The sequence below is a fragment of the Plectropomus leopardus genome, chromosome 16 (assembly GCF_026936395.1).
Source record: "Plectropomus leopardus strain MGB_pleo_1.0 chromosome 16, ASM2693639v1, whole genome shotgun sequence".
Taxonomy (NCBI): Eukaryota; Metazoa; Chordata; class Actinopteri; order Perciformes; family Serranidae; genus Plectropomus; species Plectropomus leopardus.
The window spans coordinates 23,354,538-23,368,202 of record NC_142191.1 but is presented as its reverse complement, the minus strand read 5'-3'; the positions used below and the strand labels follow the sequence as shown (position 1 = coordinate 23,368,202).

At 38.4% G+C, this 13,665-nt stretch overlaps 1 protein-coding gene across 4 annotated transcripts in view; it reads right to left on the bottom strand.

Annotated features, from left to right (window-relative positions):
• The window catches only part of fam184ab (family with sequence similarity 184 member Ab), a 204,670-nt gene that overhangs the window by 95,077 nt on the left and 95,928 nt on the right, over nt 1-13,665 (bottom strand). For all 4 annotated transcript variants that reach the window (XM_088089446.1, XM_088089448.1, XM_042503815.2 and 1 more), the window contains 5 exons: nt 10,885-11,004; nt 8,745-8,903; nt 5,649-5,888; nt 4,150-4,233; nt 3,015-3,266 (listed from right to left, as the gene is read on the bottom strand). In XM_088089446.1, the coding sequence (XP_087945572.1) occupies nt 3,015-3,266; nt 4,150-4,233; nt 5,649-5,888; nt 8,745-8,903; nt 10,885-11,004 (855 nt within the window). The remainder of the gene's footprint in view (nt 1-3,014; nt 3,267-4,149; nt 4,234-5,648; nt 5,889-8,744; nt 8,904-10,884; nt 11,005-13,665) is intronic.

The window sequence follows — 13,665 nt, the reverse complement described above, 5'->3', positions numbered from 1 at the left end:
ATACACACATATATATATATGTATATATATGCATGTGTGTGTGTGTGTGTGTGTGTATACTGTACATACATTTACACAAGTGTCTGAGGGCAGTGTAATGGTAGGGAAGAAATGGTGAGTATACGTGTCTATGCAGCGATCAGATACTACGGAATCTACTTATAAACTTTAAAGTAGCGTCACACTCAGATAAAACAGCAGTTCCCAGGAATCAGTTCTTTTTCAATGCTCTGAAAGATCAGTCTACACAGCAAGTTGTGCTGTGCAGCTATTGGTAACTACTGGTTTGAGGCAGAAAGTCATTAGTCTTGAGCAAAATGTCAGCAATTTGGCAATATTTTACACTGGAAAGTCCCATTCGTAAAAGGGAAACATGTACAGTATCAATCATGATGTTTAACTGTAACTGCACTTTATAAGTTTTTTTTGTTTTTGTTTTAAAGAAATATTTTTTTCTAAGATTTTAATTTTTTTATGACTAACTGCCAAATTAGATAATAAAAGAAGTTCTGTGGTACTCATTCTCTGCATGTATTTGTCCTTTTTTTTTACAAACTTGAGCGATGCCACACAACATGACAGTAACCATTACAAACCAATGCAGGGTTAGTAGTATACAGCAGTTGATCATTATTAATATTTTATGTTAATACACACAACGGTAATGGATAGGTACTCCATACTGGCTGATACACAAGTTCAGGTACTGGAATCTGTTTTAGGAAGGACAAAATGTCAGAATCTCTCTGCTTTTGCCATTGAGTGGATATATTCTGTTGAGCTCTCACTTTGTTCTTACAAGGTCAGTCTGGCGTTATTCTAAGTCCATTTCTTTTTATTTCAAGCATAATTTTTGACACAAATCTATACACGCTTGCATTGAAAGGCCCATACATTCCAAAAACTGTTAAAGTTGCTCATACAGGAAACAAAAGTGCATTTGTCTGGAACCATTTTCAACAATGGCCAGAGAACCTATTCTCTCAGTGAGGTCCCCAAAAGTACACTGCACAACCCTGAGTGTACTTTTGTGAGGCTGGAGGAGCAGTAAAATAGTTTAATAGTTAAATTAACTGCATCTCAGTTGATTTATCTGGACTAAAAGAGGAATCCCATTATTGGTAACATTTAGTCATTACTTGTGATTCACCCCTCATTATATTTAAACAGTCAAATAAAACACACACATACACAGAGCCTAAATTCTGTCAATCATCCTTATTGGACATAGCTGAATCCTGAATTGCCATTTAAATATAAAAGGCCTTGAAAACTGTGCTTTAGATGATTTATTGTTTTATCCTGCTAAAAGCTTTCCCCAGCCAGTCCAGATAGGCTCTACCTGAGAGTGAAGTATTTAGTCCAAAGACAGTGACAGCAGCAATTTACCATAGCTCCAGTGGAGTATTTCACTTGGGGGATAATTTGTAATTTTTGGCGTGCATATTCCTACAGAAGCTTGTGAACAGTCTGCGATTAATTACGTCTGTCTCAGTTACTCCGAGCCATCATTTGCTTGCATTTCTCTGGAGATTTGCCTACTAAATCATAAGCTAAAGGAGGATGACAGAGAACACTGAAGCAAGGAGCTGTAGCATCCTGACACCGACTACAAGTGCTTTCCACTGGTGTTAAGTCGATATTTGATGCCACTATTTCTACCCATGAAGTATGCCGCCGCCGCCGGTATAGTAATTATGCCTCCTGGGAACATTTTGATTTGGTGCAACATTTTAATTTTCCAGAGTGAAAATAAATTTAGTGAAGAGAGTCTAAAAATGTGATCCTGCTTGAGCAAAATGATACCTTATGGAAGCCAAATGATAACCAACTATAGACTCGAGGGATAATGAGATATATGCGTGATCAAAACAAAGATGTAAACATCATTTGTGAGCTTGTTGAGGTTAAATTAAAATCTATTATGTCACAGCAGGAGTTAAGGGAATAAGAGATATGAGATATAACAATACATACCAACTATGTGCTGTATAAAAGACTACAAAAAGGCAGGATCAGATTGTTTCTACCCTCTGATTTCTGTTTTACCGTCTTGAATCTTGTATCAAATGAGAGAATCTGGAGGAGCTGTCAAGTGAATTTGGTTTCGAGCTATCTGCTCCGTTGCTCTGTTGTCGTTTCTTTATCTGGGTTACAGTTAATTGCTCTGAAAACGAATGGAATTATTAACTCCAGGCGCACCAGCCACTGCTGACCTTGATCATATTCTCAGTAACACTGAGAAGGGGGGACCCCTTCCTGCCTCTGTGTAATCAGTGATAATTTCACACAAACTTCAGAGCATATCATAACAACAAAACAGACCTACTTAACCAATTCCCCTGGAGCACATGTCAACTCCATTTTCAACGGTGGAGATAATATCATGTGAGTCTTCTCCAAAGACCTTACAGAATTCAGAAAGTAGCATTTCAGAAAGATCTACTTCAAAAATGAACACAGCATTGCTATTTCTACCCGACACACTTGGATATATAGGTTACAGCGAGTTCATTTGGGATCAAGTTTAACATGTTCAAGACATAAGTCCATATGAACGCCCCTTTCATGTGGTATATACAACCTTGTAAGTGGGTGGAAATTTTCTGGAAGCTCCGAGTTCACGAGAAAAAAGCATAGTCGAAGTGTACTCTGTGTGTCAGAGGGTAATGTTAGAAGCAGACTCAGATAAAACAGCTTGTTGAACATCCACTTTATGTTATTTAATTTGTGAGGCGAAGTATCAACGCCAGACCTAACTCATTGTATCTCATTTTTATCCAATATAACCATTTTATTTTACACTCCCATTTTATCCTCTTTTACAGAGGACAAATTTTGTGGGCTGCCCATAAAAACAGCATCAGAATCCAGCCAATCACAGACTTTGTTCAGTTAAAATACAGGATGCTCTGGTTATGTCCTGTCAAGTCTTTATAGTTCAGTTATAGTAAAAGCATGTGGCTCCAAAGATAGTGATGTGTTTGAAAGAGCTGTTCGGGGTTCAGACTCACCTTGACGCTGCTCTCAGCTGTACTGAGCGACGCCTGAAGCTTGTGAGACTTCTCCCGGTTATCCCGAGCTTCATCTGATACCCTGGCCAACTCGGCCCTCAGTTTTCCGAGGGTCTTCTGGAGCGCCGCCTCCTGAGTCTGAAATTCCCGCCGCAGCTCAGCCTCAGTACGTTTCCATGCCAACAGGTTGTCCGCTGTCAGCTGCTGAGTTCTCTTCATGGCCTCCAGCTCACGCTCGTAAAAGGCCTGAGCCTGGGGACGGACAGATTCAGACAGATTAATGGAAGTATAAAACATAAAGCCTCTAGCCTGGACACTGTGCTTTTTTTTTCTTTACTGACTTTTATTTTTTACTTCTTTACTCTTTAACATTTTGGACAGTTTGCAAAGCTTTCTCATTAAGATGCATGTGAAAATAATCAATGCAAGCAAAAATTAAAGCCAAAATGTCTTGGCTGACAGCGTTCACTGTCAATGAAAATGGTTTTTTTATTGAAATTGATATCTTTTAAATGAAGTACTTAAATTGTGCCATTTGTTGTACACGAATCTGCAGATCACAGCCTTCACTTTCAGCAAGGTCAACAAAATTGTGCCAATAAATGTCATTTTGATTCTTCCTACTAACTGATTTTATTCAACACTGTGAGGTGCTTCTTTGTTATGCTTCAAGAAGATATGAGAAGGAATGTTTGAAACAGCTATTACTATTGAAATGGTATGGATTTTTTATTCAACAAACGCTGATAACCGATCACAGAGGATTTTCAGTGATATTTAGGGTTTAGGATAGATACAAATTGAGAACACAGCAGCACAAATTTGAGCATGAGGTTTGTGGCCCAGGTTTCAAGATAAATGAATAAGCACTTCACCCACGATATATTAAACAATGTATTTGCATAAATAGATGCACATTTGCAGACATTTATCATCTGATACCATACAAGATAGAGCCGTGCATCATGCATTTATTAAGTTTATACATAAATGTATTTAGTTTCTAAAATACACCTGTTAAGACCACTGCAAATATGTATTTAGAGCCAAGTACTCTACTGCAAAAAACATCCCCCAGATTGTTTGCAGTGTGTGCAAACAGAAAATGTACTCTACAGTGGCTGCAGTACTGTACCTTGCTGAGTTTGGCCTCGTACTCCTCCACCAATCTTTTCTTGTCTTGTTTGAGCTCCTCCACCCGCTCCGTCAGAGAATCCACCTGTAACACATCAGAATAACATGAGAGGAACAGCTCATGTTTGATGACGTTTGGAGCAATAAAAACAAAACAAAAATAAACACCACCAACAACAACAACAACAAAAGACTGTCTTAAAGCTGAAGGAGGCAGTTTTATTTGAGTGTCTTTGGACAAAATTTCCATAATAACCTTAGAGCATACTGTAATTAAAGTGGAGCGAGAGAAAACTACACTTCTGCACCTCTCTTGGCTCTATTGTCGGGCTTCAGTAAATGTACCCCATGATGGAAGACTTTGGCCAATCACAGGTCATTTGGCTGCTCTCTAAAGCAGATATGTGTGCATGTCCATTCGGGAAAAGCCTGATTCAACTGCAAAGAATTCTGGGAAAATAAGGTAGTTGCTTTTCAAGCATAGACAACAACTGCCTATACTGCAAAGCAACCCAAAAAAGGAAAGACGGAGTTATCAAAAAAAGTCTAAAAGGGGGTCTGACAATAAACAAAATAAAAGTGAAGTGCTCAGCTATAAAAATGTTGCTTATAGTTTAGCCGTCTGTTCACCGGAGCCAAAAACTCATGGCTTCGGCTTCAAGTTCATGTTTATGTAGTTAATGTTGGCTAGAGCCTCGAATCAGAATGTTACATCCGCCTCATCATGCTGCTACTGTCCACCTCGCTGTGACGAGAGCGAGCAGCAGCTCTGGAGAAAGACCCTCAGCCAGTTGTCACAGCAACACAAATCCAGCCAGTTCAAACCCGAGCTCTGACTCTGTTCCAGATGCGAAAACTTTCTGTTGCTGCAGTTACACAAGTTAGACCTTCTGCTGGTGATGGCCACCAGTCTGCGTTGACACTTGTCATTGGTGATTTGTGCTGTCCAAAGTCCAGCCACTAGAGCTGCAGACCAAAGGTCTGGAGCTGCTGTCAGCTCTCTTTATGATGAAGGAGTCCACAGTGGCAGGAAGTGAGATGCAGGGACCGCAGGGTGTCTAGCAAGATAATCCCAGTCTCACCTGTGGTCTGATGAACACAGAGAGCTCTACAGTGAAATAAGAGTAAATAAACTTATGTACGGGAAGCAGTGAGTTACTGGGACAGAGGGGGGAGAGCTGTAGGAGGAGGTTTTTGTTTTGTTTTTTTTTTTCAAATTCTACCTTATTTTTCCTTTTCCAGATTTCTGCCTACCCCAGCTTTTATGATTAGGGTAAGGAGATAAAATGTCTCTAAAATGTGTACAATGTTTTTTCTTGTCCTCTTTGCTATTATCGCAGGGACCTTAAATATAGAAACAGTTTGATCTGATGCAGCAGGTTAATGCGAAAGTTAACATAGTAATCACAACTGCCCCACTTTCTGGTCTCCCCTGTTGTGATTTAGTTTGTTGCTTTGGCTTTCATTTCTGCTCTACTTTCACAGCATTGGGTGCATTACCTCAGCTTTATGGAGCTGCCCCAGTTTCTCCTGGTCTTTACTGTAGTTTGCGTTCTGACTCTGGTGGCTGCGGAGGAGCTCCTGGACCTCCTGTCTGTGCTGGGCCTTTAGCTCCTCCAGAGCAGCCTTCTTCTCCTGCTCAAACTGGTTCTGGGCTGTGCTGAACGTGCGCAGCTTCTCCTCAAAGGACCGTCGCATCTCCTCCACCTCCCTCGACATGGACACCACACGCTGCGTGTGCTGCCAATAAAGAGAGGAATGTAAGACTGAGCAAAAGGAAGGTTGATAAATGGGTTTGAAGGCTTCTCACACTGTGGGTTAACTTTTTAAACAGCTCTAAGATGAGTGGTGATGTACCGGCTCGGGGAATTTGACCTCCTGGCTGTCAACCTGCATTCTCTAGCACTGAAAACCAGCACAGTGAACAGAAAACCAAACCACCACCTGAACAGTCAATGTCCAAATATAACAAGAAAAAAAACATCATTTAGCTGTGATGTAAAATTTTCTTTAACTAACCTGGTACAAATCAAAGCTGACATTGAATGCCAATGACTTAAGGGTGGTCTCTACATCCACAGTATCATCAAGCAAGCGAGACACATGACAAACACCTCTCAGAGCCAGATTTACATATACAGATTCACGCCTTCTTATTTAATTTGCCTGCAGTGTCTGAAATTAGCATTTACGAAGGCAGCGGGTAATTACACAATCAGAGCCTTTCGCTAACTGCTAGGTGCAATTTGTACCTGAAAACATGGACTCAAAATGTTCAGCTGAATAATGTATTCTGTGCAACATGGAGCACTCAACCAGCAATGAAATTTAGATACTTTGATTTATTTGATAATGAAAATGAACTATTGATGGATGAAGTTACAGACAGACAAGCTGACTTTCATCAGTAACAACTCTTATGACAACACTAGTGCGTACACACCTGTGCACGAGCCTCAATGTGACTGCATGTTCTTTCTCTGACTGTCGCTCAAAATCATCCATCCATCCAACCATCCCCCTGCAACTGAACACAGAGCTGCATATCCTTTACTCTCTGTATATAAACTGATTTAATGTCATCCGTCCATCTATCCATCAAGTATCGATTTGTAACTGTGCTCATTATCTACACACACACTCACACACACTCTCTCTCTCTCACACACACACACACACACACACACACACACACACACACAGGGAGAAGGTCACACATGCTGGCTGACTTACATACTCTAAGTGCACACGGGATATGTTGTTTTGATAAACAGAGAAGGCATTCCTCTGTTACCACAGTAAAACAAGGTATATTGTGTGTTCAGTTATACTATTAAGAAAAAATGCATTATTATAGGTGGGTGCATTAGAGGTTGTAGCAATCATGACTCATCACATTTACTACTTTCACCCTCTTCAACCCTCTGAAACCTGGGCAATCTGTCTTAATTTCTTTAAAAACCACTGGAAGAAGGCAATTAGCTGTTTAATTATAAACAAAAAACACCCAAAATTTGAAAGAAATTAGGAAAAAGTTACACCAAAAAACCAAAAAAGTGCTTAAAAAGTGCTATTTTTTTATTATGATAATATATGGTTTTCTTCTATGGTTATCTTTAGCTTTTAAAACAAGAATGCTCTCAATCTACTTATTTCTTGCAATTTGCATTTCACACACAACACATTTCTTTCCAAGTTGCTCATTTTTCCCCATGTTTTCAAAAGAAATCAATTTGGTAAGGGTTCAAAGGTTTAAATGCTTGTGAAAGGCGTCTGAATTCAGCACAAGAAAAGTGATGTCAATCCATGATTCACAGGGTTAATCACAGATCCCTCCCCATCATAACACACTAATAGTTTGGGAATCCTGCGGAGAGTTTTCCACAGTAGAAATTGATTGTCAATTTTAAACTTTGGTTTGGAAGCTGAACAATCTGCAGTACACCATGTTGCTCATCACAGCTACATATCTACCTGCATTATAGGTTAGAAAGATGAGCTCCAGCTGACATTTTTGGCAAGCCTCTTTTCGAAAAGAGATGACACGTCACCCCGGTTAGCAAGTGTTTAAGATGACACTGTGTGAAAGACTGGCAAGATCAGAATGTCCTGGGGGTGTTATAAGCATAGTGAGACATTTTGAGTGACTCAGTTTTTCTGTGGAATTGTGTGAACTGTTTTCAGTGTTATGTCATAGAAAATTTTTACATATGAAAGTATGTAAATGTAATCATAAATAATTGTATAAAGATGAATGATTCATACATGTTAATGGTTTAGATATTGTGGAGGACCTTAAAGTCCTTCACTGACTCCAGGGTGTCTGATTAAAATACTGAAAGATCAAGACCTTGTAGACGTTAAGACTCCAATGTTGGACATATTAGAGATATATTGCATAAAGCTGAATGATTCTTCTGTTCCTTAAAGGTTTTGGGATGTCTTTGACCATGTTTGTGCTGTACCAAGATATAAACAGTACTATACATACACCGACGTATGCTGTACTTAAATATTCATTCAAGATCAACCAGGGCTCATCGAGTTTATTATTTTATTCATCAAAATGAAGATTAACTCAGAGTACATATATTTTCTACATCAGTGTCATTTATGATAGCAAATGAAGAGCCTTTGGGTTTGGACTTTTGGTAGGACAAAAGAAGCAATCTGAAGACATAACTTTGGGTTCTGGAAAATTATGACTATTTTTCACAGTTTTTGTAACATTTCCACACTAATTGATAACTCCATTAGTCTTGAAAATAACTGGCAGATTACTTGATGATAAATTAGTCGTTAGATGCAGCCCCAGGTACTGGTATTGGTACTATTACAATAATCTTAAATGATAACCATCTGTAGCAACATGTCAAATGTCCAGACAAACACAGTGGTGACACTGACTGGCTATAGAGACTTTCCAGCCTTACAACAGGAGATGGAATCCAACATTTATACTGGTTACCTGCTCCTGTGACTGCAGCATAATATTGGACACACACGCACACAAACACCCACACACTGGCAGGCACACAAGCATGCAACCACGCAGGCACATACACACACACCACATCAGATCATTCCTTTGTCTACCTGAGCCTCAGTGCAAAGCTGCATGTCCTCCACCCTCTGTCGATAGCTCTCAAACTCGGCCAGTGCCTGTCTCTTCATCCTCTCGTGGAGCTCCATGGACTCTTCCAGAGACTGGATCCGCCTCTTCAGGTCCATCTCATCGCTTATCTTACTCTTGTACTGTTGATTTAATCAAGGAAAGTATCTTGAATTTGCATCTGAGGGTGCACCAAAACACATATGAAATCATGGAACATGTGCCAGATTGTGTGAAAGGAAAGACTGATGACCGTTTTTTCTTTAAATAAATTGGCTGATGTGCACATACTTTAGATGCGTCCTTGAATTAGCCCATTAATACTAATGGGTAGTTAGATAAAAGTGAAAATTAAAAGATCAAATAGGTGCATTCTTTTCATTTCAGTACATTATATTTCATTCAAAGCACAACACAACTACCTCCCCTCCAGGCAGACTGTGTCGAAGTGTATGGCATGTAAATGTCTTTTAATATGTGTTCAGCTGTTCAAGGTTAGTCACTTCGCTGTCAGGGAAGCGAGTAATTCCCATAAGGAGAGATGACATATAGGCCTAAATAATTAATATTCAGTTGATTAAATATTGATGAGTTCGTTCTGAATATGATCTCGGCTCTCTGGCTCTCCGGTGGATCCGCTGCCATGTGATAGTGTGCAGCTACAGTACAGAGAAATACTTTAGTTTAGTGCAGCTGTAGATGACCCTAAGATATACACTGAAGCCGTCTCATCTTGACCGACTGACCCTAATGTGACTGCAGTGAGTTTATTTCCAAAGAGTCCCTTTGACTTGTTTTATTATTCACTCCGCTATTAATCTATTTAACTAGAAAAAGTTATAAATAACTCATGAGTTGTCAATCACAAAATTATACAATAATATGCACTTACTTATTCCTCCCAGGAAGCAGCCACTGATTACATTATTCATTTAAATCAATGTTCATTTACACCCAGTTGTGGAAATTAATCAGGCACATTTACTAAAGTGAAGTATTGTACTTGAGTTCAACTTTGAGGTACTTGTACTTTACTTAAGTATATATTTATATTTATGCTACTTTTAAAAGTACTTCTACTCCACAAAATGTCCGAGGTAAATATTTGTTTGACTAATTTAGTCACAAAATTTGCGTTATTAATACAAAATATTATCAAGTTTTAGTTATCAAGTTTTTATTAAAGGAGCTTTATGCAAAATTCAGAGTGCATAAGTTGTCTGCACATGGTTCTCAACATAGAGATGGCTGAGCCGGCAGCTAGTGCTAAACAACAGCAACAATGCTGACAGAGCTAAAGGTTAACCAATGGGGACCCGGAGGGTAGGCCTACACTTCTGCAACAATGCTGTCTCGATATCTGCCGCAACCATCATATGAGTGCAATGCAAAGCGACAGCAATGAGCTAACCAGTGGAATACAAACACAGGGACTCACATGCACTAACTTGTTCTGCTGGACTGGCTACAAAAACAAAAAACAGAGAAGCTCAGTTTTCAACACAGAGGTAGCGTGACTTCATTCTTCACTCAGGATGCCATTACTCCACTTTATCTCTACTTAGCAAATAGTGGCTTGCTGCTTTATTAATGCTCTGAATGTTGCATATGGTACCTTTTAAAAAAGGTAGCTGCTCCCCAGCTGCTACCTTAAAGTGATATGTACATTAATATATGAAAGGTAATATATAATAGTAATATAATATACATTATTCTGACCTTGCCATTCTGCAATAAGAGTACTTTTACATTTGGTAATTTCATATAATCATTTTGATGCATATTCATTTGTACTTTAACTTAAGTTTTTTTTTTTTGCATGCAGCACATTTACCTGTCACAGTATTTTTAAACTGTGGTGACACAGTTCACACCCACAAAACTGCTTTCTCCCTTGACTTGCAATATCTGCAAGCTCTCTTCTATCTGTCAGTTCTCTTCTATCTTGATGTTAAGGAAACCAAACATCAATGGTATCCTGCATCCTTCTTACATATACTCTTTGCATCCACATGGAGAAAGAAAATGCATCTGACATTTCTTATGAACAGAGGACAGATGATATAACTCAGAGAACATTAAAATAATGTAAAAGCATTTTAAAATAACACAAAATTTAAAGACCTGTAGTATCTTCTCTCTGGTCTCTGAAAGAATCTGCTGCACCTCCTCTTCGTGGGCCTCCTTCAGAGTGGCGATGGCCGCCTCGTGTTCATCATTTTTTGTGTTCAGTGCATAGATAACCTGCAATGGAGAGGGGAGAAACCCATTAGCTGTTAGACATGTTCATAGACAGGAGTTATTGCGTTATTAAAACTGGTGGGGGACCAGCTGCACCTCTAACACTTCAGGTCCAACCACCGTGAAATGTATGGACTGTTGTGTTGGATGTTGTTCACTTAAAAATTAAAGTGGAGACAACAAATGAAACCACATTAACACTGTAGTGTACAAAGATATGAAGATGAAAGGAAGATTGAAATTGATGCTTACGCTCCATACCTTTCAATTTATTATTTATGTAATAGAAACACTTCTCATACAGCATTTATACCATCGAGTCCTTTCCTGAAAACTATCATAATGACTGACTGATACATCGGTCAGCTGATTTTATAGGCAGATTCTTTGTCAATCACAGATATATCTGTATCAGTTTATTTGTTTTTCGAAATGTACAATATGAAAATTTTATTTTTTACTTAACATAATGTAGACAAAGACGATGAGACAAAGTAATTTATAATTATCAAATTCCCGATAAAGTTTACAAATTTAGCGCTGTAAAATTTAACTGTAAAATATCCTGCCTTTACTACATATCTAGCTATCAAAGGGATAAATAATTGCATTGCATATATATATATATATATTACTTACTATATGCCCACATTTGCCCAAAACAAAATTATTTTACTGTTTAGGATTAGGCAAATCATTAAAGCCCATGTCGCAATTTACATGAATGTATTCTTCAGATCAAATGCAATGAAGACATAAAGCCGGCCAAGATTACTGCCGTGTTATGATTATAAAGCTATTGCACTGCAAATGAGCTGTGGCATATAACTAGTATACAGCTGCAAACAGTGGATGCTGTAAAAAGCTTCCAGTGGTTGCCTGGATGTTTCCAGTATTAGCTCAGAAGCATCAGTGATGCCCCACAGTCATAAATTAGAAATTGGTTGATGCCTCATATTGCTAGGGATAAAAATAACACAAGTAAACTGTTGTGCATGAGATTGACCTTTAAATCTGTCCCAAAAATACATGCAGCCATCCAGAGAGCCATAATCTGACAGCACAGTGATCCCCAGCTCACAGGCAGAGAGGGAGAGAGGACAGAAATGGGTTTTACATTTCCACATGAAAAACCACGAGACACTCTTCCCCATGCTTCTCTCCCTGCCGTGAGAATCAACGTTATGTGTCGCCTTCCTTTGAAAAAAAAAACCGAGTCAATAATTCAGCACATTGAACTGTACAATGTTGCTAAACAGCCTTTGTTTATTCCGGTCCAAAGTCCGTCAACAGAATTAGAAAAGGGAGTACGGAGAAGAAGAGGAGAGATGAAGGAGGGCAAAAGCTTTCTTTGAAACAATGACATCCACTTTTTATGCCTTGCCATGTCTCGCTGAGAGATGAAAGGATTTAGTTTGACAAGTGGTGGTGATTTTCAAATTCCTATTTGTTTATTCCTCGCACACACTGCTGAGAGCCACAGAGCTTTACTCAATAAGAGAGGGAACTTAAACACATTGTAATCAAGAGGTACTCAGCCATAAGAGCTAATCCCTAATTTGATTTTACTGACCTCCTAATGTGAATATGATCAGCATCCTCTTTTGCCCGTATGGTGCATATTAAATACATCCTGACATTTATGTAGTTTTTTAAATGGTTACTTTTGTTTTTTTAACCATTGTTTATTCAGGGAAAACTGACTGAGCATTAAGCTTGTTTAAAGCAATGCCCTTGATTCATATTAGTGGGCTAAAACATATAACATACATATATATATGATACTTAACTTTTAATTCAAGCCAGATGTGCTAACCATATTTTCATTACATTTTTTTCTTCCACTTTTTTCATATCTGCATTTGGGCAATTATTCAATATTATCGTTTATTTTTAACCCATGTTGTTGTGAAATAAGCCTTAGTTGTTAGTTGTGTTTGGCAATATGCAGAAAATCAAATAACACAATATTCTTAATCAATAATGATATTGTGACAATGTTGTAGGATTGACTATTGGTGCGTTCACAAAATATTGACAGTGAGAGTGAATAAAGGCGAATAATAGAACAGTGTGGTAGGCTCAGAAAACCACATCACACAAATGTTAAACAGCCTTTAACACCAGGAAAAGAGAACACTTAAGATATAACAATATCAAATATGCAAAATCCAAAAATACGATATCTAGTCTCATATCACAATATGATGACATTAATATATTGCATAGCCCTTGCTGTTAGCAGTTGGGTTTTAGCTTGACTATTTGCTGTTGTTGTTTAGTTTCTCAATGAAAAAGCAACAGTCACCAAAAGGATCACCAAAGTCATTAGCATTTATCATCTGGGGAACATGAATATCTGTGGGGAAAATTTTAAGGTAGACCAACATTTTATGTAGCTAGCATTGTTAAAAATACTGAGACATCTTAAGGATAAAATAAAAATAGTCATGTTGTGTAGTTTATTTAAACAGGCTAAAATCATGATTTTATCCCACAGGGTTTCACAATCTGTTCTTCCATATGAACATCTCATGTCAAGTCTCTTTCTCTACTTTTTCACACAAAAGGTCCGAGATCAGAGGCCAACTGCAATAAAGCTGGGGAAATTCAGTTTGCTCCAAAATAAAACATCTTTTCCTCCACAAGTCTAAATTATTCAGT